Source organism: Hylobates moloch, unplaced genomic scaffold (genome assembly GCF_009828535.3).
Source record: "Hylobates moloch isolate HMO894 unplaced genomic scaffold, HMol_V3 SCAFFOLD_9, whole genome shotgun sequence".
NCBI lineage: Eukaryota > Metazoa > Chordata > Mammalia > Primates > Hylobatidae > Hylobates > Hylobates moloch.
Window position 1 is genome coordinate 30,202,028 of NW_026652284.1, and position 27,785 is coordinate 30,229,812.

Consider the following 27,785-nt stretch of genomic DNA (forward strand, 5'->3'; position numbering starts at 1 on the left):
TGAGGAATGGAGGGGGTTTTAGACTCTAAGCTTAAGAGGCTGTTTGCCATAAAGATGTGCTGATGTAGCGTCCACCTCCTGAGCCCACTAGCCAAGCCGTCCACACAGCTGAGTGTCGCTCTAATACAAGGCAGTGTTGAAGAGTGCATTGTGCGTGGGGAGCAGAAGGGAAAGAGCTGAGGACCACCTGTGGCTGAAAACATCCCCGGCTACATAATCAGACAGGCCAACTCCTGATTCAGCTGCTCGCAGCTCTGGGACTTTGGACAGAATCCTTAGCCTTTCTGAGCATCAGTTTATTATCAAGTGAAGTCACCAATACCAGTATCGGAATGTAATAAGGTTTAAATGAATATGCTGAACTGTGGTTGGCATTGAATGCTAGTTATTTAATGCTTATTTTAAAATTTAAATTTTATTGAGAAGGAAATATTAGAGCTGTTAAAGATAATAAACACATAGTATTTCAAAATTAAGTTTTTTGCCTACGTCAAATGATTTTATTCTGTTTTATGCGACAGAGTAAGTGCTGCTAATTTATCCATCTGTGATAATATTCCAAGGCAATATAAAAAAGGAATAGCTGAGCTAATTTATTACTTTGTGCTTTATAAACATTTTTTGTACATTTAAAACTATGTTCTATGTTAAGTTAACACAGTATAGCATAAGCACAGGGTTTCTGAGCCATGACATGCTCAGATTCTAATCCTGGCTTTGCCGAAGGTTTGTGTGACGTTGGACAAGTTACTTAAACTTTGTACTTTGATCTTTTTGTCTGTAAAATGGAAATAATGCTACTACGTGTGTCATAGAGCTGTTAAGAGGATTAAATGAGTTAATAACTCATACAGTAGCTAGAAAGGTGTTTATCTCATAGTGCCCAAAAATTTAGTTGTTATTTCGTTGAGGACTATAATTGCATTTTAATTTTGTGATACCAGCTATTACTGGATATTTCAGTCTTGTTGAAGAAATAATACATGAAACAATTTTAGAAGACTACAATAGAGCAATTCAGGAACAGCCAAGTTACAAACTATATACTAAAATTTCTGTAAAAGTTGAGAAAGAAAAAATCTGTCCAAGGAGGCAGTGTGGGGTCCTATAGTAGTTAGTGAAGTACTGATTGTAGAGGACCTCCGCCTTAGAGCATGAATACCTGTGGAGGGGGAAATTGAGGCAGCCTGATATTTTAGATAGGGTAGCAGCAGGAGCAAAGATAAATAATAAACTCCTTGTCAAATTCAAGAAATTCTCAAATTTAGAGGTAAACAATCATAAATCAGTGATAAAAGAAGACATGAAGGGATTACTTAAGTTTTTTGACAGCAGCATTTGTTCAGTGTTTTTTAAATTGAAAGAGCTATGCAGAGTGCTCTGCATGTTACAAAGATGAATAAAACTTTTCCCTTTCCTCCAGAAATGAACCCTGATGCATAAAACAGTTGAAGCAAGGTGAGGAATAAGTGATTAGAATTGGCTGTGTGAGAAACCGTCCACAGCCAAGATTCTGAACTATAATGCAGCTGTTCTGGTGCACGCTGCATTTTCTAGGTATTGTGGGAGTCGTTCTCTGAATCTGCGTCTAGACCCAGTTTATATTCTTTGCTTTAAATTGCATATTGACATTGTAGAATTTACTTAGTTCGGCATAAGGTGTACCTAGTTTTCCTGAACCCTAAAACTCAAGAAGCAAATCCTTGACAAAACAAGAGTATCAGATTTTAGTTTCATCATTTTTGTACTTCATTACAAATTAACCTGGTTTTCTATCAGCCATTTAAAAAGAAAGGATTTCATTTTTTTTTTCTACTGCTGGAGAGAGGGTTTCAGATTATTAACGCTTTAGTGTAGTGGATGTATTTCCATCACATGTATCGTGGGGCCTCGGCAGTTTATCCTTTGCTCCCCAGCTGTCCTTACTCAGCCACCCTCCATCTCCCTTACCCACCTGCCACTTTCATGAGGAGAATAAAACCAGTAAGAAGCTCAGGTACATAGTGTTTCATCACTGTCTCCTTTAACTGCTTTTTTTATGGCAGGCTGTGCTGTCATAAATACACTTGGGTTTGTTTGAATCACTAGAAAAGCCCAATATGATAAATGTAAACATGTGTGGTTTAAGATTTGCAGTCCTGCTTGATTTGTGTGGCAAGAAGAGTTCCCATGAAGGAAAGACCAGTTCTTCCCTCATCAGAAAGTTTTACTACTCGCCAGGATCTCCAAGGTAAATTTCCCCTCCAAAGAAGATCAAAGGAATCATTTTAGAATACTTACATATTTGGGAATGCAAGGACTGTATTTAGAAGACTGTAAGGATGCTAGTACTAGCAATTGCTGCTGCAGTAGAAATGTCAAGGAGTTGGAGGACCGGAGAGAGAGCCACTGGCTCTCACTGTATACCCTTTTGGTCCATGTACTTATGTTACCTAGTTTAAATAAATACATTTAAATCTTGTTAAAATTTAATTGTTTCTGGCTGGGCATGGTGGCTCACACCTGTAACCCCAACACTTTGGGAGGCTGAGGCAGGAGGATCACTTGAGGTCAGGAGTTCAAAGCCAACCTCGCCAACGTGGCAAAACCTCATCTGTATTAAAAATACAAAAATTAGCCAAATGTGGTGGTGCACGCCTGTAATCCCAGCTACTTCGGCATCTGACGCACAAGAGTCGTCTGAACCCAGGAAGTGGAGGTTGCAGTGAGCTGAGATTGCACCACTGCACTCCAGCCTGGACAATAGAGTGAGGCTCTGTCTCAAAAAAAAAAAAAAAAAAAAAAATTATTTCCATAAAGAATAGATCAACACGTAGATATAATGCCTGCTGTTACTTAATAGGCAAGATAACTTCTCTGGATACCAGCACCATGAGAGCAGCCATGAAACCAGGCTGGGAGGACCTGGTAAGAAGGTGCATTCAGAAGTTCCATGCGCAGCATGAAGGAGAATCTGTGTCCTATGCTAAGAGGCATCATCATGAAGGTAAGCATCTCTAAATGATTTTTCTTAAATTATTGCTTCCTGTGGGAGCTTTCTCTCAATGATTCCTGGAGTTCACCTTGGGAACAGAGCTGGTGACTGTTCTCGTGAGCTGTCTCATCTGGCCCAGATGTTGCCATCTGAAGGAAAATTTAACAGGAGAACCTGTAGGACAGAAGAGTGACGAAAGTAGAACAGGAGATGATAGTGTCACAGAGGCAGGCAAAAGGAGGAAGAAAGAGATCATTTTCTTTGATCCAGGGGCTTCTAGATGTATGACAAGATTATATGTACCATCTAATTAAAAGAAATATTAACGATTCAGTTAGAATCTGAATATAAGAGTAAGTGGAATTTTGGAGAGTGAATGAACCCCTGGTGGAGGTAACAGTGGGACCCCAAGCCCTTCTTCAAGGTGGTAACCAACAAAGACTATCCAGGTGTTTCTAGAGGGCCCAAAAGTTGACACGACTTGTCTCAGCTCACAGACTTAAGCAATAGGACAGCTGGAACTGAGCCCAAGACTTTAGTAATAACAGCAGCCCTTATTGAGCACCTGGTCTTTGTGTGGCATTATCCCTTTTGCCTCCTCTCACTGGCTCTCACAGCAAGCCTGTGATGTGGACATCACGTCTCTCACTCTGGACAAGGGGACGAGGAGGTTGAGGCAGATGAAATGATTGACTCTCTAGCATTCAATGTCAGTGCAGGACGTCCATCTGAGCTTATTTTGGTCACTGTCATGCTGCTTCCGAAGGTCTTCCCAAAGAATCACTTTTTCTCAAGTGCATTGTTGTTTTCTGTTAAAGAGGTAGGAACCCAAAAAAAAAAAAAAAAAAAAAAAAACTTCTTTTGCCTTAGTATGTGCTAATTTGGGGAGGGAGACTGTCCTTCTCTCTGTGTCCCAGCAGTGCGGTTGGCCAGGGCTCCACATGCACTATCAGCTGGGCCATGCTGCACGTGAGGGGCTTATGCAGTGCAGTGCAGTGCAGCTTGTAACTCAGCTTCAACAGTTGTCCGCATCCTTGCAGAAAAAATTTGTAACTAGTTATTGAAAATGGAGTTTGAGTTTCTCATCATCCACCTAACGTGCATCTGGCACTTTACCAATAGTGCTGGTATGTTTAAACTTTATGCTTTTTAGATCACTTATAAAAAAGCAAAAATCTTAATAAATGACCTTGTCTCTCCCATGCCCTTATTTTTTCCTCATCTTATTCATTCTTTTCATCCTATTCATCCTATTTTTTTAGAAATAAGTGCATAATCCAACAACTTGTGTCTTCCAGCATTTTTCTTTAAGTTTGAAAGAATACAAGGAAATAATGATGCTACATTGACAGAAATCAATATTTAACCTACTATTTCATTACATCTGGTTTAAAATAGGAAGAATAGTAATAACAAAAACTAAGAAACTGGCATAAGCAAACATGTTCAGCATCCTTGGGTCCTGAGTTTAATTCTTTGACAACGTGATTCCTTACAAAAGGATTTACACAGATGAACCAGGCACTGCACTAGATTTAAACAGATGGGACCCACTAGAAGGAAACCCCGTATAGACATTTCAAACTTTTGAAATAGGTAAGATCAGGGATGATCAGTTAAGTTACATTGAATAGAAATCTACTGCAAAGCGTTGATAAGTAGAGGCACTTCCTAAATGTGTTCAGGTGCGTGCTCACAGATACCTACTTTTCAGAGGTGTTGGATGTAGACCAAGAGGAAATGAAAATCTTTAGGGATCACAGCCAAGGTCAGGTAAAATTCTGAAATTATAAGCCATTGGAAATATCAGTCTTACTATAAAAAATTACATTTATGTCATCTTTTAGAAACATTGTGCAAAGCAAGATACTCACATGTTCAGTAATTCGTTTTCAGTACTGCCACTTCAGACTAACATTGTGCAACAATTGATGGCGGAAAGTGAAACCTAAATGTAGTATCTAACTGAAACTGCAGAGAGGAGTCATTAGACAAATTGCTTAAAGTGAAATTTTACCAAGAAATTAGAATCCATATTATATGTCAGCGTCTCTCTCTCTCTCTCTCTCACTTGTGGCAATTTTGTGGCATGGTGAATACACATGGTTGCTTTAGGGGTAACTATTCAACCCACAAAATTTGTGCTGAGGATTATGTGGTAGCAACATAGTAGCCTTGTTAAAATTGTTTAAGAGGAACTAAATTATATGTCTTTTTTTTTTTAAACTGAATTGAAATGTTCTTTTTTAATAGGTGGTATAAGACAGTTCTAAAACATAGTAGCTTTAAAAGATAAATCTCAATTATTTTAAGAGAAAGTATATTAACCTAGTTGATTTGTGTTATATTTTGTTATTGTCTTGAAAATGGAAACACTTGACCCCTTATCTAAAAGTTAAACCAATTCCAGTGTCGCTAAGATTTGCACTTTTATTGTTTCGGTTTTGTTTAGCTTTTTTTTCTCTGAATAGATTCTTCTGATTATCTTTTACTTCCTGTTGTCCTAACCACGTAAATAATACTTCTTACACAGTGAGAAACGGGACTGGGGGAGAGTAGTGTGTGAGATGATGGATTGAACAGTACGTAACTTCTAGATGAATATTCAGAGAACATATTAAATGTCATAAATTTTATTTTCATATTTGTATTAGTTTTACAAGGAAATTAAAGTCATATTTTATACGTAAGAGGTACCCTGTTTATACATTGTGTTGTTTTCTACCATTTTAAGTAAATCATTGTAAAGCTTGTTCGAGCTGTTAAATGGTTTACACTGTTTTGCCATAATAATAAAGATTTTAAGAACACAGTTTGAGGGTTCAGGCTCTTACTCCTTTTCATAAGAAAAACAGATAATTGAGGTTACTGGTATTTTGAGTGAAAAGTAAATGTGCTTTTAAAATGTTATGTTTTAATCTCATAAAGTATTACTTATAACCCTTTAACATGCTGGTGGGAAACTATTATGAAACTTAATGAAGTTGATTACTCTTATTATGTCTTGTCCTCCCGACCCCTCAATTTTTTTTTCTAAACATGCCTTCTGTTTCGTTGCTTGCCTGCAGTACTGAGACAAGGATTGGCATTCAGTCAAATCTATCGTTTTTCCTTGTCTGATGGCACTCTTGTTGCTGCACAAACGAAGAGCAAACTCATCCGTTCTCAGACTACTAATGAACCTCAACTTGTAATATCTTTACATATGCTTCACAGGTAATCCTAGTTCTAAGAAGTCATTTTCCATTTCCAAGTTAAGAGGAGATATTACAAAAGCAGCCAATCATTTTAGAGCTGTGAGGATTTTGTTAGACATTTCTTCTCATCAATCCCAGTAATGTAAAATATAAAATTAAATTGTTATTAGCTGTTGGCTAAAAGACAATTCATAATATAATTGGCCCTCTGTATCCATGGCTTCTGCATCCCAGGAGTCAACCAACCACAGATGCAAAATATTTGGGGGGAAAAAGTATATATAATGTTATACTGTATTATTTGTATTATAACTATATTTACACTGTATTAGGTATTATAGGAAATTATTTCTAGAAATGATTTAAAGTATGTAGGAGGATGTGTGTAGGTTATATGCAAAAATTATTCCATTTTATATCAGGGTCTGGAGCATCCATGGATTTTAGTATCTGCGGCGTGGGGCGGTGGAGGCTAGAACCAGTCCCCCATATAACCAAAGAACAACTGTACTGGCAAAGTAGGACTCTACTTTGAATTTTAGCCTCAACACTAGTGAATTGTAAAACCCAGCTGGAAGAACACAAGGCTGCCACTAAGTTTGCTTAGACATGATTGCCCATTACATTGAAAAGGGGAAATTTATTGATCAGCTCCCAGTAGCAACAAATGCAGGGCAGGAATATTGATGTCACTAGTATGATTTCTGCTCCTGTGTGTTTAAATGTAGAACTTCTTTTTTTTTTTTTTTGAGTCAGAGTCTTGCTCCGTCTCCCAGACTGGAGTGCAGTGGCACGATCTCAGCTCACTGCAACCTCTGCCTCTTGGTTTCAGGCAATTCTTGTGCCTCAGCCTCCTGAGGAGCTGTGATTACAGGCATGTGCCAGCCTGGAGTGATCCTTCCGCCTTGGCCTCCCAGATTGCTGGGATTACAGGTGTGGGCTACCACGCCCAGCCTAAATCTAGAACTTTCTATGTATATATTTACAAATAATATTTTAGATTTTTGTTCTCAGGTTCAAATTAACTTCTCAACATTAGACCTTAAATTGAAGGATAATAAACATTTTCATAAAAAAGTGAAGATAAAGAAATTGAATGTTGATTTTTAAATAAATGTCATAAACCATATTGTCTTAGAGCACATATTTAGGAAAATGATTAAATTTCATTAGTTATCTAAATATGCTTATGCTGTGGAAAACTTTATGAGGTCCTATCAGTAAATATATAACGTTGCTCTGGCTGAGGAGTTCCATTTTATCACATTTCTCAATTCACTGTCTATTTAGGAGTAAAAAAATCAGGCAACTCTGTTTGCCAACTGTTAATAAATCTAACCTCAAACTGAAACAATTTGAAAGTGATTACAGATGTGGCGAATTTCACCCACCTAACCAAAAGCTGATGTTTGACAATTTGTGAAACCTGTTTTATTTGGATTTGTGAACACATTTGGTAACTCAAAAGTGACTGCCAAGGCTGTAAATTAAAGCTCATAGAACTTGCAAAATCATCTTCCTCAGAAAGCCTGCTTTTAGTCATTAGTAAGGAGATGGAATGGAGTTATCCAGAAGTAGAAGAATAAGATCACAAACTAAAGTCACTCTGAACTTCCCTTCCCATGCTGTTGGCTCTGAGGTCTTGCTCTGACTTGGAGGGGTGTGGGGTGAGGAGAGGTGAGTGGAAATCTGTTAAACAAGGTGATCTAATTCTAAACAGTTTTAGTAACTATTAGTTCTAGAACTGGCAGAGTTTCTCTTAACAGTTAGGGGCAAGTTGTTTTCCTCTAAGCATGTTTATATTGAGCCAAGTAGTAAATATCAGAGCTCTGGGCTTACAGATGTGTTTATTAGGAATTATAATCTCTGGAAAAAAAAAACTGAAGACAGCTCTACTCATTTCTTTAAGACAGTACAAGCTCTCAACTACTCATGAGAAAGATGTATTATGTAATTGGAACCCTGTTAATGTCTTGTCTAGTAAATGCAACTTAAATACTGTAGTAGTCAAATTTAAACACACCCCCTCTGTAAAACCAGACATCTTAATGAGTTGCCTGAAAAACATCCCTCTTGGTCCAACACTGTACATGTTCAGTCTTGTCAATAATTGCAGATGATTTCAACAAAGTATTATCTATCCTTAAAATGTAGCCTGTTCTTTTAAGGTGAAGAGGCCATCTCATTTTTAAAAATTAATAACAACTTGCTAAGTATTTTTCGTTTTATCTTACATTTCTTTCTTTTCTCATTATACAGAGAGCAGAATGTGTGTGTGATGAATCCGGATCTGACTGGACAAACGATGGGGAAGCCACTGAATCCAATTAGCTCTAACAGCCCTGCCCATCAGGCCCTGTGCAGTGGGAACCCAGGTCAGGACATGACCCTCAGTAGCAATATAAATTTTCCCATAAATGGCCCAAAGGAACAAATGGGCATGCCCATGGGCAGGTTTGGTGGTTCTGGGGGAATGAACCATGTGTCAGGCATGCAAGCAACCACTCCTCAGGGTAGTAACTATGCACTCAAAATGAACAGCCCCTCACAAAGCAGCCCTGGCATGAATCCAGGACAGCCCACCTCCATGCTTTCACCAAGGCATCGCATGAGCCCTGGAGTGGCTGGCAGCCCTCGAATCCCACCCAGTCAGTTTTCCCCTGCAGGAAGCTTGCATTCCCCTGTGGGAGTTTGCAGCAGCACAGGAAATAGCCATAGTTATACCAACAGCTCCCTCAATGCACTTCAGGCCCTCAGCGAGGGGCACGGGGTCTCATTAGGGTCATCGTTGGCTTCACCAGACCTAAAAATGGGCAATTTGCAAAACTCCCCAGTTAATATGAATCCTCCCCCACTCAGCAAGATGGGAAGCTTGGACTCAAAAGACTGTTTTGGACTATATGGGGAGCCCTCTGAAGGTACAACTGGACAAGCAGAGAGCAGCTGCCATCCTGGAGAGCAAAAGGAAACAAATGACCCCAACCTGCCCCCGGCCGTGAGTAGTGAGAGAGCTGACGGACAGAGCAGACTGCATGACAGCAAAGGGCAGACCAAACTCCTGCAGCTGCTGACCACCAAATCTGATCAGATGGAGCCCTCGCCCTTAGCCAGCTCTTTGTCGGATACAAACAAAGACTCCACAGGTAGCTTGCCTGGTTCTGGGTCTACACATGGAACCTCGCTCAAGGAGAAGCATAAAATTTTGCACAGGCTCTTGCAGGACAGCAGTTCCCCTGTGGACTTGGCCAAGTTAACAGCAGAAGCCACAGGCAAAGACCTGAGCCAGGAGTCCAGCAGCACAGCTCCTGGATCAGAAGTGACTATTAAACAAGAGCCGGTGAGCCCCAAGAAGAAAGAGAATGCACTACTTCGCTATTTGCTAGATAAAGATGATACTAAAGATATTGGTTTACCAGAAATAACCCCCAAACTTGAGCGACTGGACAGTAAGACAGATCCTGCCAGTAACACAAAATTAATAGCAATGAAAACTGAGAAGGAGGAGATGAGCTTTGAGCCTGGTGACCAGGTAAGTTTTATCACGTCTTCTCACAGGTGTACTAATCTGTATCCATCAAGGATTTTCTCCATAGGGGCATTTTGAAGTCTCAGGTGATTGGATAAAAATAAGCTTTCTCCTTTGTTGTTCTTATCTTGAAACTCTCACTGAAGCTGTGTGTTTCAAATACTCTCCTAGCAAAGAGTGACATTGTTATAGAACATAGGTGGGCAGGCCTTTTTTTGTGAGGACCAAATGTAAGTATTTTAGGCTTTGCAGGCCATATAGTCTCTGTCACAGCCATTCAAATCCACCATTGTAGTGCAAGAGCAGCCACGGACACTGTGTAAACAAACTTGAATATGACTTTGCTCCGATAAAACATTGCTTATAGACACTGAAATTTGAATTTCATGGAATTATCATGTGTCACAAAATATTTAAAATGTTTTTAACCATTAAAAAATGTAAATTCATTCTTAGCTCATACAAAAACAAGATTTAGCCCACAGGCTGGTGGTAGTTTGCTGACCTCTGTTATAGAAGCTGCCTGAATTGGAGATAATCACTTCCTTGAAACTGGGCTTTGTCAGAACAGACGTAATTGAATTATTTCTTATTTACCTTTCTCTCTTTTTAAGATCAGAGTTTAACTGGTTTTGAAACCCAATGAAGGTCGTTCTACCTCTCTTTATTCTTAACTAAACTTCTGATTAATGCAAAAGAATTTCTTAGACCACTGGTATAAAAAATATTTAAGAGGGAAAGGGATAGTAGAAAGGAGAAAGAAAAGTTGAACTGATATTAGTACATCTGAGTCATGGTATGTAAATTCAAAACTAGAATAATAGGCTACATTATGTGCTCTTCTTGTCTGAAAAATAAATTCCCTGAAAAAATCCAGGATACCTTAAGTGATATTCAAAATAATTCTTATTTATACTTGACAAATTAAAATTGTATATATTTATGGTATACAACATGTTGTTTTGAAAGACATATCCTGGAATGGCTAGATCAAGCTAATTAACAAATACATTACCTCACATACTTTTGGGGATACAAACACTTAAAATCTATTAGTGATTTTCAGGCATATAATACATTGTTACTAACTGTAGCCACAGTGTTGTACAATAGATCTCTTGAACTTATTCTTCCTGGCTAACTGAAATTTGCATCTTTTGACCAACATCTCTTCAACCTTCCACCCCAAATCATTCTTGATAATCCTCTAAGGAGATAATGACATCACAGGGAAAAAGTAAGCTATTTTTCTTTATTAAAAAAACAAAAACAGACTGGGTGAAGTGGCTCATGCTTCTAATCCCAACACTTTGGGAGGCCAAGGTGGAGGACTGCTTGAGGACAGGAGTTGAAGACTAGCCTGGGCAGCATGATGAAACCCCATCTCTAGAAAACATAAAAAATTAGCTAGGTGTGGTGGCATGCACCTTAGTCTCAGCTACTCAGGAGGCTGAGGCTGCTTGAGCCCAGGAGTTGGAGGTTGCAGTGAGCTCTCATTGCACCACTGCACTCCAGCCTAGGCAATAGATTGAGACCCTGTCTCAAAAAATAAAAACCCATTTAAAGAAAACATGGGTTATTAACCGCCACAGTGACTTGGCATGAGAGGTTTCCTGGGGAATCAATGATCCAAGACGTCACCCTAGCCATCACTTTTCTCTAGTCCCTGAATATTCCCTATACTTCTTATCTGTTCTTGGGTCATGATTGGTTAAGAAGTGAAGAAGCCAAGAGGGCCTTCCTACTTTAAATGGCTCAAGGTTTGTCCTTGAAATTTGTTTTGCAAGAGGATATTTCATGTTCAGTGTCTTCAGTAGATGGAGAGAGGAAAAGCACACCCCTTGCTGTACCCTGGAGCTGTGCTGAGTCGGTAGAGCTAACCCAGAGGCAGGTCTGGGGTTCAGAGCCATCCTCAGGGAAGCCAAGGCCACACTTGCTCTTCTAGCTGGGCTCCATCTAGGCTTCTAAGCACTTGGCTTCCTTATTTCTTTCACTTTGATGTCTCGACAGCTGCTACCATTCCTAAAGGTCAGAAACAATTTTTCAAACCTTCATGTCCTTCACAAGAGAGGCAGAGCCAAATTACATAAACATCTTGGGTGATTAATCCTTAAACTTACATGTTAGTGCAAGGTTCTATTAGCAGCTATTCCATAACACTGTAAAATCATTAAATGGGGGAAACGGGTGTCTCAGCAGAAAATTAATAGCAATGTCTCGAATAAAGTGAAATGTAAAACCATATTAACACCTGTAAGTGTTTTAATCATTTGAGGTGTACTAGATTAGAACCTACACAGCTAGTGGCAGTCCAGAGTGGCAGGCACAGACAGTGACACTCCGGTCTCTTGACACATGCTGGAGGGCAAGATGGTCTCCCTTAGCTTAGTGTCTAATGTGGCCAGGCCTTCCCTGTGTAAACAATTTATTTCTATCCCAGGCCTGATCTGAGGCCCTAGGGACTTAGAGGGTCAAGGAAAGGGGCCACTCCTTGGTATTTCTGTATTTATTCATGTGATTGCACTAACTTCAGACAAGAAACTGACAAAAGAGGAGTTTTTTAAAAAGTCCTTGAGTCACTTGCAGTTTCAGATTATTTATTTAGGAGAAATGTTTTTCTGATAAAAATTGTCTCACCTGGGAAACATAAAGTCCAGAGTATAATCAGCACAGATCTGTTTTTTTGGGTGAATCAAAAAGCAGTGTACACAGGCACACATGCATGTGCACACACACAGAGGCACATATAGTAAGTATATTTTTCTTAATGAAATCCAGTCTCTGGTCTTGCCCTCCCTTTACTCTCACGTAAAACTCCACCAGAAGTACTGCTTTAGAGCAATTTTAACATCAAAAACATTGCAGCTTGAAAAGTTACCACAGGAAGTGTGCATTACCTATATTTAGATCAAAGTTAGAATGACTTACTTAAAAAAACAATGATTCTTTCACCTCTTGCTCACCTTCACTATTTCCAAATACGAGTTAATCGTATCTCCTATTGATTGCTGTACAAACTTATTGAAGACTTTTCTTTCATTTCAAGGGAATACAATACGTTGTTTAGTGAGATAAAACTATTAGTCTGAATTGCACAGTTAACTGTCTTGTTATTTTGATTCAGAAAAGAGCCATTGACTGAGTGTGTGTTTAACCTATTACTAACTTATTAAGAACAGGAAGTACTTCGATGGTGCTATTATACCCAAAATAGCATTTTTTACTGGGGATAGTGGTTAAACATTTGTTTCTACAGCATTTCCTAACCAACAGGAAACAGTAACAGAAAAATTTCCAATATGTTTACAGACTTTTAAGTTACATGCTTATTTACACAGTGGAACATGGTTGATACTTAACTACTGGGTCCTTTCGAATGCTGCTGAGACACGTATGATAAGGGTTTGGAAATAGTCTAAAAAGAATTTCTTCTTGGTATTTGACTCCATTAGAAAGGCAAACCATATTTTAAACTGATAGCGTCCTGAAAATTTCTCTCCAGATGTGGTAGAATTGTATTACCATTTCCTAACAACTTTGTGTTAGGCAAATATGGTAAAATTATACTTTTTATTTAAAATATTTCGAAGAGATGCCTTGTAATTTATTAGAATACTGATGTTGTTTAAATGCTTGTGCTTTTTATATTTCCTGCAGAGAACAAGTTGATTTGACATGAAAAAATCTTAAAACCAGAAAAATGAAAAATTAAAGAAATCAAGTCTGATTTTCATTTTGTAGAACTTTTATAAAAATCTTTCTGACTCATTTTCTGCCTGAAATAGTTTAAACTAACAACTCAAATTGATGTGGCTAATTTGAGCATTCAAATAGATGCCTAAGCAAAACTTTGAAGTATCTTGGCAAAGCATTTTAAAAGAAGGCATTAATCTTTTTGTCTTGTAAAGAAATTGTGCCTAACAAAGTGGATAGAGACTAGAAGAACTTTTGATGAGAATTAAAGCCTACAAAAATTGAGGGGAGAAAATTTTTTAACAGAAACTTAATGTAATCAAATTTATTCCTTCCAAAGCTTACATGAATACAGAAAAAAATTCTGTAGTCATCAAATGTTATTGTTAACCTGAGGGGTATAGATATTCTGAACTTTATCTCCTTGAAGAAGAACATGTAAAGTGAACTTACGACAATTAATGTTAAATGTGTACTCCATAAATTGACAAGGAATAAACACAGGCAAAGCAATATTATCTCTAGTGGGGAAAACTTCATAATGCATTTTTCAGATGCTAAGCTTGAATGAATTCAAATAGTGTTCATAGTTATAAGCCTTCATAGAACTAGTTCCTTTTGATACTAAGAAGATCCTGAATGGCTTTCTTAAGAAAAATGTATTTAGGCCGGGCGCGATGGCTCACAACTGTAATCCCAACACTTTGGGAAGCCAAGGCAGGCAGATCATCTGAGGTTGGGAGTTCAAGACCAGCCTAGCCAAAATGGTGAAACCCCATTTCTACTAAAAATACGAAAATGAGCCAGGTGTGGTTGTGCACACCTGTAGTTCCAGCTATTGGGGAGGCTGAGGCAGGAGAATTGCTTGAACCTGGGAGGCGGAGGTTGCAGTGAGCCTAGATTACACCATTGCACTCCAGCCTGGGTGACAGAGTGAGACCTTGTCTCCAAAAAAAAAAAAAGGAAAAGTGTGAGTCTAGACTGTTCTTAATATATATTGTCAAAAGTTCCTTTTACATATGTCTGGGATTGGAAGCAAATATAAATGTATCCATTGAGAAATAACATACTTTACTTTTATTGTTTACATAGACCTATTTATTTTGGATATTTCTCTTAAAAGTAATCTGCAGAGCTTTCTCAAGAGGCAACTTATCACTTATTATAGCCCACCTCCCTCACTCCCACACATGGAGCTTCTACGTTTTAAAAATGCTCAACACAGGACAACATTGTAGTAGGGAAACTGGTTTTCATAGAACAGATATAACCTTCTCAGTTTATTAGAGCCTTTTTCTGATCTATCTTCATGACAAGTATAAGGAGATTTACCACACATTTTTATGAAACATTTTTCTGAAACAGTAATGGAAATTATAGGAATTCCTATGAAAAAAATTACTGATTTGGGGAAGATTTTTTAAAGTATATGTTAATATGATTAAAAGAATTCATCATGTTGACTCAGTGCCCATTACTTAGTTCTAGGTGCTGTCCTTGGAGGGCAATCTATGTTTATACTGAGAATAACAGTTTATACCTTATGCATTCAGCAAAACATGATAAAGATTACAGTGGAGTCAACTTTACATATGTATTTGAAGTACATAAAGTCAGTTTTATGTTCCTGGAAGAACACATGGTTATTAGATGGTTATTTCAGTAGTATGCGCAGTTTTACTCACCATTGAACTCAATGAATACATGCCATAGTGGAGTGATCATGAGGTGGGTGACATGACTTTGCTGGGTTTTGGTTCCCTTGTGGCTCTAATAGTGTGAACATGTACCTATGGGCTTTTTAAATGCAGTATGGCCCCTACATAAACTGTTTCACTTAGGACTCAGCCAAAGAAATAGTAATTTGCTGCCACTCTGGAGGAAAGACTGTTGCCGTTGGAGGAGATAGTCAGTGCAGTGCCTTCCTACAGAGCTTTAAGGATCATTTGACCTGTCTGTGACTGCCCGTACTTTAGGATGCTAACTTTGGAACCCAGCCCTTAATTCATAACTAACTCTCCTGTATTAGATACCTCCCTCTTTTGTTACGATTGGGTGGCTAAACTAACTAAAAAATGGTCTTGTAATTGCTCTAACAGTGCGTTAGGAAAATGGATCTCCCAGTTATTGCTAAGCTAGTTGTCTCTGAGAAGAATCAAATAAAATCTCACTTCATTCTATTCTTCCTAACTTGAGAAATATTTCCAATCAAAAAACATCTCATATGGATGTTACATTTGCTGTAAGTTGCAAAAATCTTAGCATATCCAACCTCTGCATGGGGAGGAATTGTATGTAGGATAAAAATGTAAGCCATCCTGCTTTAAGTGTAACTCATTATTAGACGTACACCATGTATTTCATTTGATTTGCCAGTGTAGATGAAAGGAATAGTTGTGGTCAAGGATTCAAAGTCCAGTGACTGAGGAAACTAACTTATGTTTTCCACCTACACATCAAGAAAATCATTCGTACTACTTTCTGCACTAGAAAGCAATCCTAGCATGCGCTATCTGATTTTAAATATCTGGCACATAGATAGGTTATATTTAAAAGAATATCTGTAAAATCTAGAATAAATTCCAGTTTAGCTTCCTAGCAGAAAAGTGCTAAGTATGAAATAGTGGTGATACTTAGCTTATGTTAGTGCCTGAATTTTGTTTTTTTTTTAATGGAAGAGAAAACTTAAAAACATTTTTTATGGCTTCTGTAGACCGGCACAGTGGCTCTCTCCTGTAATCCCAGCACTTTGGGAAGCTGAGGCAGGAGGATTGCTTGAGCTCAGAGACAGGCCTGGGCAACAAAATGAGACCCCCATCTCTAAAAAAAAAAAAAAAAAATCAAAAAATTAGCCAGACGTAGTGGTGGTGCATGCCTGTGGTCCCAGCTACTGAGGAGGCTGAGGTGGCAGGATCACGTGAGCCCAGGAGATCAAGACTACAGGGATGAGTGTTTGCGCTACTGCACACCAGTCTGGGTGACAGAGCAAGACCCTTTCTCAGAGAAAAAAAAAAAAAAAAAACTTTTTTATAGCTTCTGTATAATTAGGTTAATAGTGCTATGTTTGGGGGCAACCAGTTTTTATCCTGCTTCCCTACCTTTGTCACCTAAGCTGGCAAATGACTGGGAAAGCCATTGTCATTCAAAATTGAAAGTCCAAGCAGAAAAAAAGGACTACTCAAATTGAAAAGGCAGTGCTTAGTTCATGGTTACTTCAAGCTTATTTTGCTTCTCTCTCCCCACCCCTGTGTTCTTTTAAAGATTAAAAAAAAAAATTGTTAAATACTGACTGGGTGCAAATTTGGATTCCATTATATGCCAGGTTTTTGTTGTTGTTGTTATTTCTTAGGGAGTTTTGACGATAAAACCTAGACCTGGACCGTAAGTCATAGTCTATTCATAATTAATTGGAAATATACATTCTCATAATTATTTGAATAAGCATAAAATAAAGGAGAATTTATAAATTGCCAATGAATCACAATGCTGGAAGAGAGCTTTCTTTCTAATTCAGCCATCTCTTTTTATAGATGAGGAAATTGAGGACCAAGACATTAAATTACTTGTCTTTTGTTAACTTAATTTTTTAAAAGATGATCAATTATCTGTTAGGCCTATGGCATGCAGGAATCTACCTATTTTATTTGGCTGTGGTGCCTTATGGCAGTTAGGTCAATGATTGCAAGTGGGCTTGTGGTGTCTACTCTTAGAGTAGACTGGATAAACTCTTCTGTTTGTCAACTACAGCCTGGCAGTGAGCTGGACAACTTGGAGGAGATTTTGGATGATTTGCAGAATAGTCAATTACCACAGCTTTTCCCAGACACGAGGCCAGGCGCCCCTGCTGGATCAGTTGACAAGCAAGCCATCATCAATGACCTCATGCAACTCACAGCTGAAAACAGCCCTGTCACACCTGTTGGAGCCCAGAAAACAGCACTGCGAATTTCACAGAGCAGTGAGTATGAGAAATGGCTGGTTATGCCAAGAAATTTCCATATAATCACTATCAGAAACAGGGATTATTGAAGTCTGATGCAACCAGCTTAGTCACTTTGAGGTTTTTGTGATCAAATAGCACCATCTACTGTCCTGGCCTTTTGAAACAGTATTCAAAATGGATCCTCCTGAGCATGGTTCTCTCACATTCTCTCGTGGGTTAATTTAATCGGCACTGGACAGGGAGACTGACCTACATTGATGAAGTTCTTCAATTGAATGTCATATTTCCCTTCATTTCAGTGACTGCCTTCAGACATGGAGTTTATCCTGGATTTTATGTGTTTAATAGACAATGAAATACTGAAATATAGAACATTTGGGAGCTATGCTGACTTTTTAGGGATAATACACTATTTAGAAATATTCTACTCTCCCAAACTGCTCAGCTGGTAGTAACAAAAAATAAATTTAAAAAATAATAATAAAATATTTTACTAAAAGTATTTATACATGAAAGGGCTACACACATTAAAAATCTTGCCCTATCTCAGGAATCTTCATATAAACATCACTTGATGTGGAACTTTGTGTTTCTAAATGTATTCTAAGTTAAGTTGTCTGTTTAGAAAAAACGTCTTTTATCTTTTCATTTTAAAGTTTTGTAAGCTTAGGATAATCTTGTTTACTATGAACACTCAGTTTACAAACTTGATTAATACCTGAAGTTGTCTGATAGTTTTGAATAGAAGGAAGTATCTATTATGTAGCAAGGCCATAATTTATGAAAGATAGATAACCTCTTCAGCGTTAAATTGGCAAAACAGAGTGATTTTTCCTTTTCAGATACAATTTGAGCCAATACCTGGCATTTGTTCTCAGATCAAAAATGGCAACCATCAGTCAAATCATAGAACATCTTTCATTACTAGGTCTTTTCTCAAGTGATTTCTGACCATTCTGAAATAGGAAAAACAAAAGAAAGATGAGTTTGGGCTGGGCGTAGTGGTGGGCGCCTGTAATCCCAGCTACTCGGGAGGCTGAGGCAGGAGAATTGGTTGAACCCAGGAGGCGGAGGTTGCAGTGGTCCGAGATTGTGCCGCTGTACTCCAGCCTGGGTGACAGAGCGAGACTCCATCTCAAAACACACACACACACACACGCGTGCACACACACAAGAAAGATTTGCTTGTGACCTCTCAAACCTCACTCTTTCTTGGGCAATGGAGAGTTAATTGTGGATCATGGCAGATCACGAAGTCAAAAGAGTTGAGAACTGGGTAAGAAACACACTAGACAGGCTGGGCGTGATCACACATGCCTGTAATTCCAGCACTTGGGGAGGCCGAGGCAGGTCGATCACCTGAGGTCAGGAGTTCAAGACCAGCCTGGCCAACATGGTGAAACCCCATCTCTACTACAAAAAATTTGGTGGGCATGATGGTGGGCACCTGTAATCCCAGCTACTCGGGAGGCTGAGGCAGGAGAATTGCTTGAACCCAGAAGGTGGAGGTTGCAGTGAGCTGAGATCATGCCATTGCACTCCAGCCTAGACAACAAGAGTGAAACTCAGTCTCAAAAAAAAAAACAGACACACTAGACAGTCCATGCACATTAGCCCTAGTGGAGGTTGTGAAGGACTGTGTAGAATTCATGGTTTCATGGTTTCCCCTCTTTCTGTAGCTCCTGGTGGTATTCAGATTATTGATGGCAACCTGATAACCACACCTGAGGAAGTCATGATTAAGCACGCGCATAATTTCCATTCTCAGCCCTACTTTTTAAAAATATTTTATTTCTATCATTGATGGTTAAGAACTTTTTCTTTTAAATGTGCTATTTCAGACTATGTTTATATAATTCAGGAAAATAAAGTACTTAATGTCATATAATAAGTTACTATAATTTGTAATATCTTAGTATTTTAAATTTGATAACGTTAACAAATTATAGGTTGTCAGTGTGATGCTGGTCTAGTGCTTAGTACACAATAAATTCTTGTCAACTAGCTATAAAAATCATATCAAATCCAAATGTGTCTAGAATTTAAAGAAGCTGTACTTTGAGGAGTAAGCAGAGCCCTACAGCTTTAATTTAATCCTGCTTTAGGCAACAGAGTTCACACTTAAAAGTTTTAACTTCTAATGAGAGTAACCACTTTTAATCTAATTCTAATCCTAGGAAAGCCCAGTTAAGAAGTGATATTCTAATATCCAAACCACATACGTGTAGGTTTGGTGATGTATGTAAGAGACGTTTATAGCTTCATAGCTATGAGAAAGCAGTACTCCTAAGTCTGAATATTATAACATGAAAAAAATATTGGTTTAATTAGCAAATACAGTTATATATTTGAAATTACTATTGGGAGCCAGACACGGTGGCTCATGCCTGTAATCCCAGCACTTTGGGGTGCCAAGGCAGGAGGATCACTTGAGGCAAGAAGTTTGAGACCACATTAGGCAATATAGTGAGACACTGTCTCTACAAAAAAATTTTAAAATCAGCCAGGCCTGGTGGTACTTACCTGTAGTCCTAGCTACTCAGAGGGCTGAGGCAAGAGGATCTCTTAACCTCTTCTTAAGTCCAGGAGTTAAAAGCTGCAGTTAACTATGATCGTGCTGCTACACTCCAGCCGGGGCAACAGAGTGAGACCCTGTATTTAAAAAAAAAGAGAAAAAAAAAAAAAGGCTGGGCACAGTGGCTCAGGCGTGTCATCCCAGCACTTTGGGAGGCCAAGACAGGCGGGTCACAAGAGATCGAGACCATCCTGGCCAACATGGTGAAACCCCATCTCTACTAAAAATACAAAAATTAGCTGGGCATGGTGGCACGGCTGTAGTCACAGCTACTCGGGAGGCTGAGGCAAGAGAATCGCTTGAACCCTAGAGGCAGAGGTTGCAGTGCGCCGAGATCGGGCCACTGTACTCCAGCCTCATGACAGAGCAAGACTCGGTCTCAAAAAAAAAAAAAAAGAAAAGAAAAGAAAAAAATTAGCCGGGCATGGTAGTGCATGCCTATAATCCCAGCTACTTGAGAGGCTGAAGCAGGAGAATCTCTTGAACCTCGGAGGCGGAGGTTGTAATGAGCCGAGATCATGCCATTGCACTATAGCTTAGGCAACAAGAGCGAAACTCTGTCTCAGAATAAAAAAAGAGAGAGAGAGAATGAATGAATGAATGAATGAAAGAAAGAAATTACTATTGGTGAGGAAGGTATATGGTAAATAATACACATGTGTTTGTTTTGTTTTGTTTTGCAAGATTGTCAAGAATTAGAGACTGGTTGATTAGATCACACATCTATGCTTTGGGGTGCTGCATGTGTTTTTTGTCTGATTTTGCCTTTTATCTAGGTAGTTGGTCCCTGACGTGCATACCTTTGTCATTTTACAGACATTGTCCCTAAACACTACTGTTAATATTATTTTCCATTATCCCATATTAACCTTTAATTTTCATTTGTTTTCTCCTTAGCTTTTAATAACCCACGACCAGGGCAACTGGGCAGGTTATTGCCAAACCAGAATTTACCACTTGACATCACATTGCAAAGCCCAACTGGTGCTGGACCTTTCCCACCAATCAGAAACAGTAGTCCCTACTCAGTGATACCTCAGCCAGGAATGATGGGTAATCAAGGGATGATAGGAAACCAAGGAAATTTAGGGAACAGTAGCACAGGTAAGGGGTCAAATGCACTATTACTTTATTGGTGGGTTATTTAATTTAATGGTATATTTATCCACATCAAACTAGTAGAATTTTTCAAGTGTTGAACTTTTTATGTTAGAAAATAACATCTGAAAGTGAGGAAATTCTACAGATTTTCACTGTGAGAATGGCATATGGGAAAGCCTTTCAGTGAGCTAACCATTTAATTGTGATACTTTTATGAGGTTTCCAACCATTAATCCTATAGCTGAGACTTATTTCACTTCTATCCCAATTACTGTTCTAGGCATTGCAGGGTATATTTAAAATTATTCCAGGGATAATTTACTGATACCCAAAAAACTTATGGATTGATTATTTGTGTTTGGAGAATTTCAGAATAAGAGCTTAAAATTCAACCAACCTTTTATACTTCTAGGTGATAAAATTCTTATTCCAAAAAGTACTAGTTAAAAATAAAGAACCTTAAACAGTAATATGCCTGGCCTAATAGCTTTCAGATCTGGTCCCCAGCTCCCTTTTGAAGATGTAGGAAGTTGCCTATGATCAGGTTTGGACGTTGACCTGCTATAATTGCAGGTGTCTGGCAGTAGTCACTGTCTCAGTGGCCATTCTATTCCTAAGCTCACATCCAGTTCAGATTGGAAGTCATTGCAGTAGCACTGATTGCTGTTGCCACCACATCCACATCCTGTACCCTGTAACATATTTTTATTACGGATATAGCAGGATGCTGTTTTCTAATGCAGAGCTGCTCACAGTTCATAACTTTCTTCCTTTGTCTCAATGAGTCACTAGAAACACAGGCATGGAAAGAAATCTTGTAAGAAGAACTTAACAGTGGTAGGTGTTTTAACTCTTGGTATTTTATTTTTAGCCAAGCCTGTATCCCTATACACACATTGAGTGCTGTTTAGACAGTTAACCGAATATAAGAGTTCAATTTAAGGGGAAGAAGTAGATTTTTAACTTTCTGTTGTTTATAAGGAATTCATGGCAACTGTGAACTGTGCTGTATTAAGGTAACTTACTCCTTCAGCAAATATTTATTGGGTGCCTGCCACATGTGTCATGCACTGACTACTTCATAATTATATCGTCATATTCATTTCATTAAATATTCAATAAACCAAGATTCATTTAAAATTTAAGATAAATAAAATATTGATTTATGTAAAGTTCTATAAGAAAAAAAGGAGCCATGATTTATTAAGGCTTACCAGCAGAATACAAGAAGATATGAGTTCTTGTAGGAATCTTCTGCAGGAGTTTGAGAATAGGCTTGTATTAAAATCTGAGCAGCCGAGAGGGCACTGGTGTCCAGGCTGTGAAGATCACAGAATACCCTCCCGCTGTTTAAAAAAACACAGACTAGGCCAGGCATGGTGGCTCACGCCTATAATCCCAGCACTTTGGGAGGCCAAGGCAGGTGGATGACAAGGTTAGGAGTTCGAGACCATCCTGACCAACATGGTGAAACCTCATCTCCACTAAAAATACAAAAATTAAACGGGCGTGGTGACGTGCACCTGTAATCCCGGCTACTCAGGAGGTGGAGGCAGGAGAATCACTTGAACCCAGGAGGCAGAGGTTGTGGTGAGCCGAGATCGTGCCACTGCACTCCAGCCTGGGCAACAGAGCGAGACTCCATGTCAAAAAAAAAAAAAAAAAACAGACTGAGAGGGACTTTCCCAGTTATCATTACAGTAATATTGTTGAATTATGGATCATTCTCTTTTTTGCTTTCTAAACTTTCTATAATCTTGTCATATTATTTAGATAACAGATTTTAAAAAAAATAAAATCCCTTTTTCCCATAATATTTTTCTATAGTTCAAATCTAATTCTAAAATGGTTTTTAAAATATGTGTTAATAGAATACCCTTCTAACTTTTTATTTTAGTTTATTTTTGCAACAGAGTCTTACTCTGTCACCCAGGCTGGAGTGCAGTGCCTCAATCACAGCTCACCACAGCCTCAACCTCCCAGGCTCAAGTGATCCTCCCACTTCAGCCTCCCGAGTAACTGGGACTACAGGCATCTGCCACCACGCCCGGCTAATTTTTGTATTTTTTATAGAGATGAGGCTTCTCCATGTTGCCCAGGCTGACCTCAAATTCCTGGGCTCAAGCAATCCGCCCACCTCAGCCTCCCTAAGTGCTGGGATTACAGACATGAGCCACCGCGCCTGGCCTCTTAACTTTTTAAAATCTAACTGACTACCTTTCACCCTTAATCATCACAGCACATTCTCATTTCGTAAGTGAAGAAACGCCCACAATGCATGTTCATTTGTTAAATATACCCCATTTTTAGTTGTTTATCGTAATTAAAGAAAATGAAAGCAGCCATATATTTGAAAGCAGAACCTTTACGTATCCATCATTAAACACTTCAAAATGAAGAGACCTCATTTGAAGAGTTTTCCCTTTAGAATATCAAGTCTTAGCAAATGTTTGGCCATTATCAGCATCCTGGGGGCTGGGCCAGGACAGAGCAAACACAGTCCTGCTTAGCAGCGTTACACTCTTATGTGTGGTCAGATAACTGTTAACACCTCAAAAAGGAAGGGATTTTTACAAATCTGTCCTAACCCATTCTAGGTCCGTATAGTCAGGAATACAGTGGATACAAGGCAAGGAACTCCCTTGCCTTGACTATGAAGAACTACAGTAAATATCAGAAAGATCTATAATTTCTCCATTACTTAGAGGCTACTCTTGGTCAGTTTTGAAGTATACCCTGAAGGAGACTTGAGGATAAAGTCTCATATAGACTTCAAGATATCTTCTATGATTATCGTTTATAATGAGATTATTGATTATCAGTTTTTACCTTATTCCTCTTAGCCTCTACCTCCCTTTTGGAAAGTAAAGCATTGACGTGTATATCAGCTAATGTGATTCACTTCCTGAGGAAGGAAGTTGGGGTTATCCACATGCCACAGCACCTGTTTCTAAGTACAAATGGGAACAATTTTAACAGCTTTTCTGAACTATAAAGAGTGGCAGGTCCACGTTACGAAAACTATGTAGTGATTGCCAATTCTTATTTCTTAGCCAAGGTCCCACATCTGCCCAGTGAGAACATTAGCTATTGGCTAAGTGTGAATTACAGAATGATTTATTTTGTGGGGTAAGATCATCTGGTATTCATACGTGCTAAATATGTTTTCAGTTACTGCGTCTCTCAGTTTTCTTTGGCTTGCATGCAGGAATGATTGGTAGCAGTGCTTCTCGGCCTACTATGCCATCTGGAGAATGGGCACCACAGAGTTCAGCTGTGAGAGTCACCTGTGCTGCTACCACCAGTGCCATGAACCGGCCAGTCCAAGGAGGTATGATTCGGAACCCAGCAGCCAGCATCCCCATGAGGCCCAGCAGCCAGCCTGGCCAAAGACAGACGCTTCAGTCTCAGGTCATGAATATAGGTAAGGTGGCTCTAGTGCTGTTTGCTTTTAACTTTTATGCTCTCTTAGAAAAGAGGGTCAGCTTCATAAGTTCTTTCAAGACATGCTTCTTATGGGCATTTTAGATAATCTTCCCATGAAGCTGCTGTAAGTGGGATTTTGCTGGAACTCTGTATGGAAGCAGAATCTCAAAGGTTCTCCAGTCATATAAAAGACCCAACTACCTTTGAGATGTTTTATTTTTATTAAATTACCTAATTTCAACTTTGGGGGAGAAATGAATTGTAATGTCACACTATTAATAAAGAAATAGGCCAGGCGCAGTGGCTCACGCTTGTAATCCCAGCACTTTGGGAGGCCGAGGCAGGAGGATCACTTGAGGTCAGGAGTTCGAGACCAACCTGGCCAACGTGGTGAAACCCCATCTCTACTAAAATTACAAAAATTAGCTGGGTGTGCTGGTGGGCACCTGTAACCCGAGCTACTCAGGACACTGAGGCAGGAGAATCACTTGAACCCGGGAGGTGGAGGGTGCATTGAGCCAAGGTGACACCACTGCACTCAAGCCTGGGCAACAGAGCAAGACTCTGTCTCAAAAAAAAAAAAAAAAATTTAGGTGGTACAGCAGTAGTTTCTAACGCTGTATGATCATCAGAACAATATCGGGAACTTAAAATGCAGATTCCTGGGCCACAACCTAGACTACTAAAATCAGACTCTCCCAGGCCCTCACTGAAGGTTGCAGGGTCTTACAGAACATCTCACAGAATGTGAGGATTACTAGAATTCTATTTGGAGACAGTTCACATATTATTAAAATTGATGGTCTGATACATCATATGATACCATTTATATGAAATGTCCAGAATGAGCAAATCTGTAGAGACAGAAAGTACAGTAGTGGTTACCTAGGGCCAGGAGTGTGGGGAGGGGCTCAGGTAGGAAGTAGGGAGTGACTCCTAATGAGTAATGGGTTTCTTTTTGGGGGAATGAAAGTGTTCTGAAGTTGATTGTGGTGTGATGGTTGTACAACTCTGAATATACTAAAAGTCATTGTACACTTTAAATAGGTGAATTGTATGTTATATGAATTATCTCTCAGTAAAGCTGTTATATTTTAAAAATTAATGGTCTGTACAACTCATACTTGAGAGTATTTGCTTTATTATTGACATGTTAGCCCTCCTCTTGTACATTAGCATAATTCCAATAAGTTAATATTTATGTTCTTTTCATATACTTAGATATTGCACAATGAGGAAGAGCTAAATAATTCACAAAAAGATGCCAGGCACTGTGGGAGGCTGAGGCAGGCAGATCACCTGAGGTCAGGAGTTCGAGACCAGCCTGGCCAACATGGTGAAACCCGGTCTCTGCTAAAAATTAGCCAGGGGTGGTGGCGCACACCTGTAATCCCAACTACTCAGGAGGTTGAGGTAGGGGAATCGCTTGAACCCCGGAGGCAGAGGTTGCAGTGAGCTGTGACCGCAACACTGCATTCCAGCCTGGGCAACAGAGTGAGACTCCTTCTCAAAAAAAAAAAAAAAAAAAAAAAAAAGATGCCAGGGTTGTTTTGACAAGATAGTGTAGAATTTTCATCCTAACTTGGCATTAGTTTTCTTACCTAATTGTTCAGCATATTTTGGCATATTGTTTCTCAGAGATGGCATTTATATTGCCTTACTACATTGAATGTACTTAATGAGTGATGCTCAAACATAAATTTGTATAATTTGACAGCATGAAAAATGCTAAAAACTGATTTCTATGCAAAATTAAATGAGAAATTTAAAAATATTTATTGATTAAAAATCATAATAGTACCTTATATCCAGAAATATAATTTATTCTCAGTCTTCACTGAAGAGCATCTGGCTTTTAAGCTGGAAATATGGCTCTATAAGCTTTATTGTATAGCTGAGTTTCTCTGATTTTTAATAAACTCCAAAAGCTATTAATTCAACAGAAAATTATCTTTTGGAATGGAATACAGGTCTACAGATAATGATGATAATATAATTTTTAAAAGCTCATCTCATCCATTGGCTTTAAAGCCTTTCAGAGAACTTCGGAGAAAGAGCGCCTGTGGGTTGTCGTGGCCTCCCTTCTCCTCTGCTCTTGCTCTGGTAGGGGAGCCAGCTGAAGTACAGTTAGTCGACATTCAGGAGTCAGCAGTCTCAACTGGCTTCCTAGAAACACGGTGCAGCACCCTGATTCCCAGTCAGAGAGTCTGCAAGGCCAAAACTATTTTCATACTTATCCTAAAACACCGTTGGCTTCTTCACTCTTACTATCGCGCAAGCGTATGGTAGAGTTTTCCAGAAATTTTACATGCTATATGATATCACAGAAGATGAAATGCGACAACAGAAGATTTCACTCTATTCCATTAACCCAGGCATTAAAGCTATTTGCAGAAATGTAAAACAATGCCAATAAAAGAATTGTTTTAATTTTGCATTCAAAAATCTTATTTATTCCACTCACTTGGATCTAGAAAAAATATCCTTTATATTAACACATAATTCATTTATTGTGATTTTTAAATGAATCTACACTTTTTGCTATTTCTCAATTTCAATTTCCAATACAGTAAATATCAGTAAGATAGAATGCACATGAACAAAAACTTTTTTGAGTATTTAGAGTCTTAAATGCTAAAGGTTTAGAACTGCTTGTCTAGATATTCTCTGAAATGGCCTTCATATTTATTGACTTCTATTTCAGAATCAGAATTTTATCTTCTTATATTCACCTAGTTAATTATTATTGCTTCTGTGTTTTCCTTTTTTCATAAACCAGACATTTCACTTTATATTACATAGCAGAAATAAATGCTTCCTTGATAAAGATGTAAGATTTTTTTCTTCTCCCTTTCTAGGGCCATCTGAATTAGAGATGAACATGGGGGGACCTCAGTATAGCCAACAACAAGCTCCTCCAAATCAGACTGCCCCATGGCCTGAAAGCATCCTGCCTATAGACCAGGCGTCTTTTGCCAGCCAAAACAGGTGAGTCCTGAGCACCTAGGGTAGCCAGTTATTTTATACCTGTCCAGAAATTAATCTTTTCCTTTTGAGTAGTCAGTGCCTGACCAGTTTTCGTTTATTCGGACTTTATTATCTACTACGCAGTGCATGAAGAGGAGGGGTGAATCCAGAAATCAGTATGACCTAGGACATGCCTTTAAAGGAGTTACAAATTAAATGGAAAATAAAATATGTATGCTGATAACTGTAATATTGAGGTAGTGTGCGGTATAAAAATCAGAAGCCACGTTTCAGAAGATCATCCAATCAGGATGCTTGGAGAAGGCTTCAGAATCTTGAAGAAAAGGTCTCATTTCAGATGGCAGAGATGACAGGAAGCCAGT

At 38.8% G+C, this 27,785-nt stretch overlaps 1 protein-coding gene across 9 annotated transcripts in view; it reads left to right on the forward strand.

The window, feature by feature from the left end:
• Positions 1 to 27,785, forward strand: part of NCOA2 (nuclear receptor coactivator 2) — a 301,828-nt gene that overhangs the window by 245,616 nt on the left and 28,427 nt on the right. For 8 of the 9 annotated variants that reach the window (XM_058444592.1, XM_032759594.2, XM_058444591.1 and 5 more), the window contains 8 exons: positions 2,129 to 2,230; positions 2,843 to 2,986; positions 6,043 to 6,190; positions 8,431 to 9,700; positions 17,138 to 17,348; positions 20,806 to 21,012; positions 24,218 to 24,433; positions 27,294 to 27,423. In XM_058444592.1, the coding sequence (XP_058300575.1) occupies positions 2,129 to 2,230; positions 2,843 to 2,986; positions 6,043 to 6,190; positions 8,431 to 9,700; positions 17,138 to 17,348; positions 20,806 to 21,012; positions 24,218 to 24,433; positions 27,294 to 27,423 (2,428 nt within the window). The remainder of the gene's footprint in view (positions 1 to 2,128; positions 2,231 to 2,842; positions 2,987 to 6,042; positions 6,191 to 8,430; positions 9,701 to 17,137; positions 17,349 to 20,805; positions 21,013 to 24,217; positions 24,434 to 27,293; positions 27,424 to 27,785) is intronic. The other variant, XM_032759599.2, reaches the window with a different exon arrangement.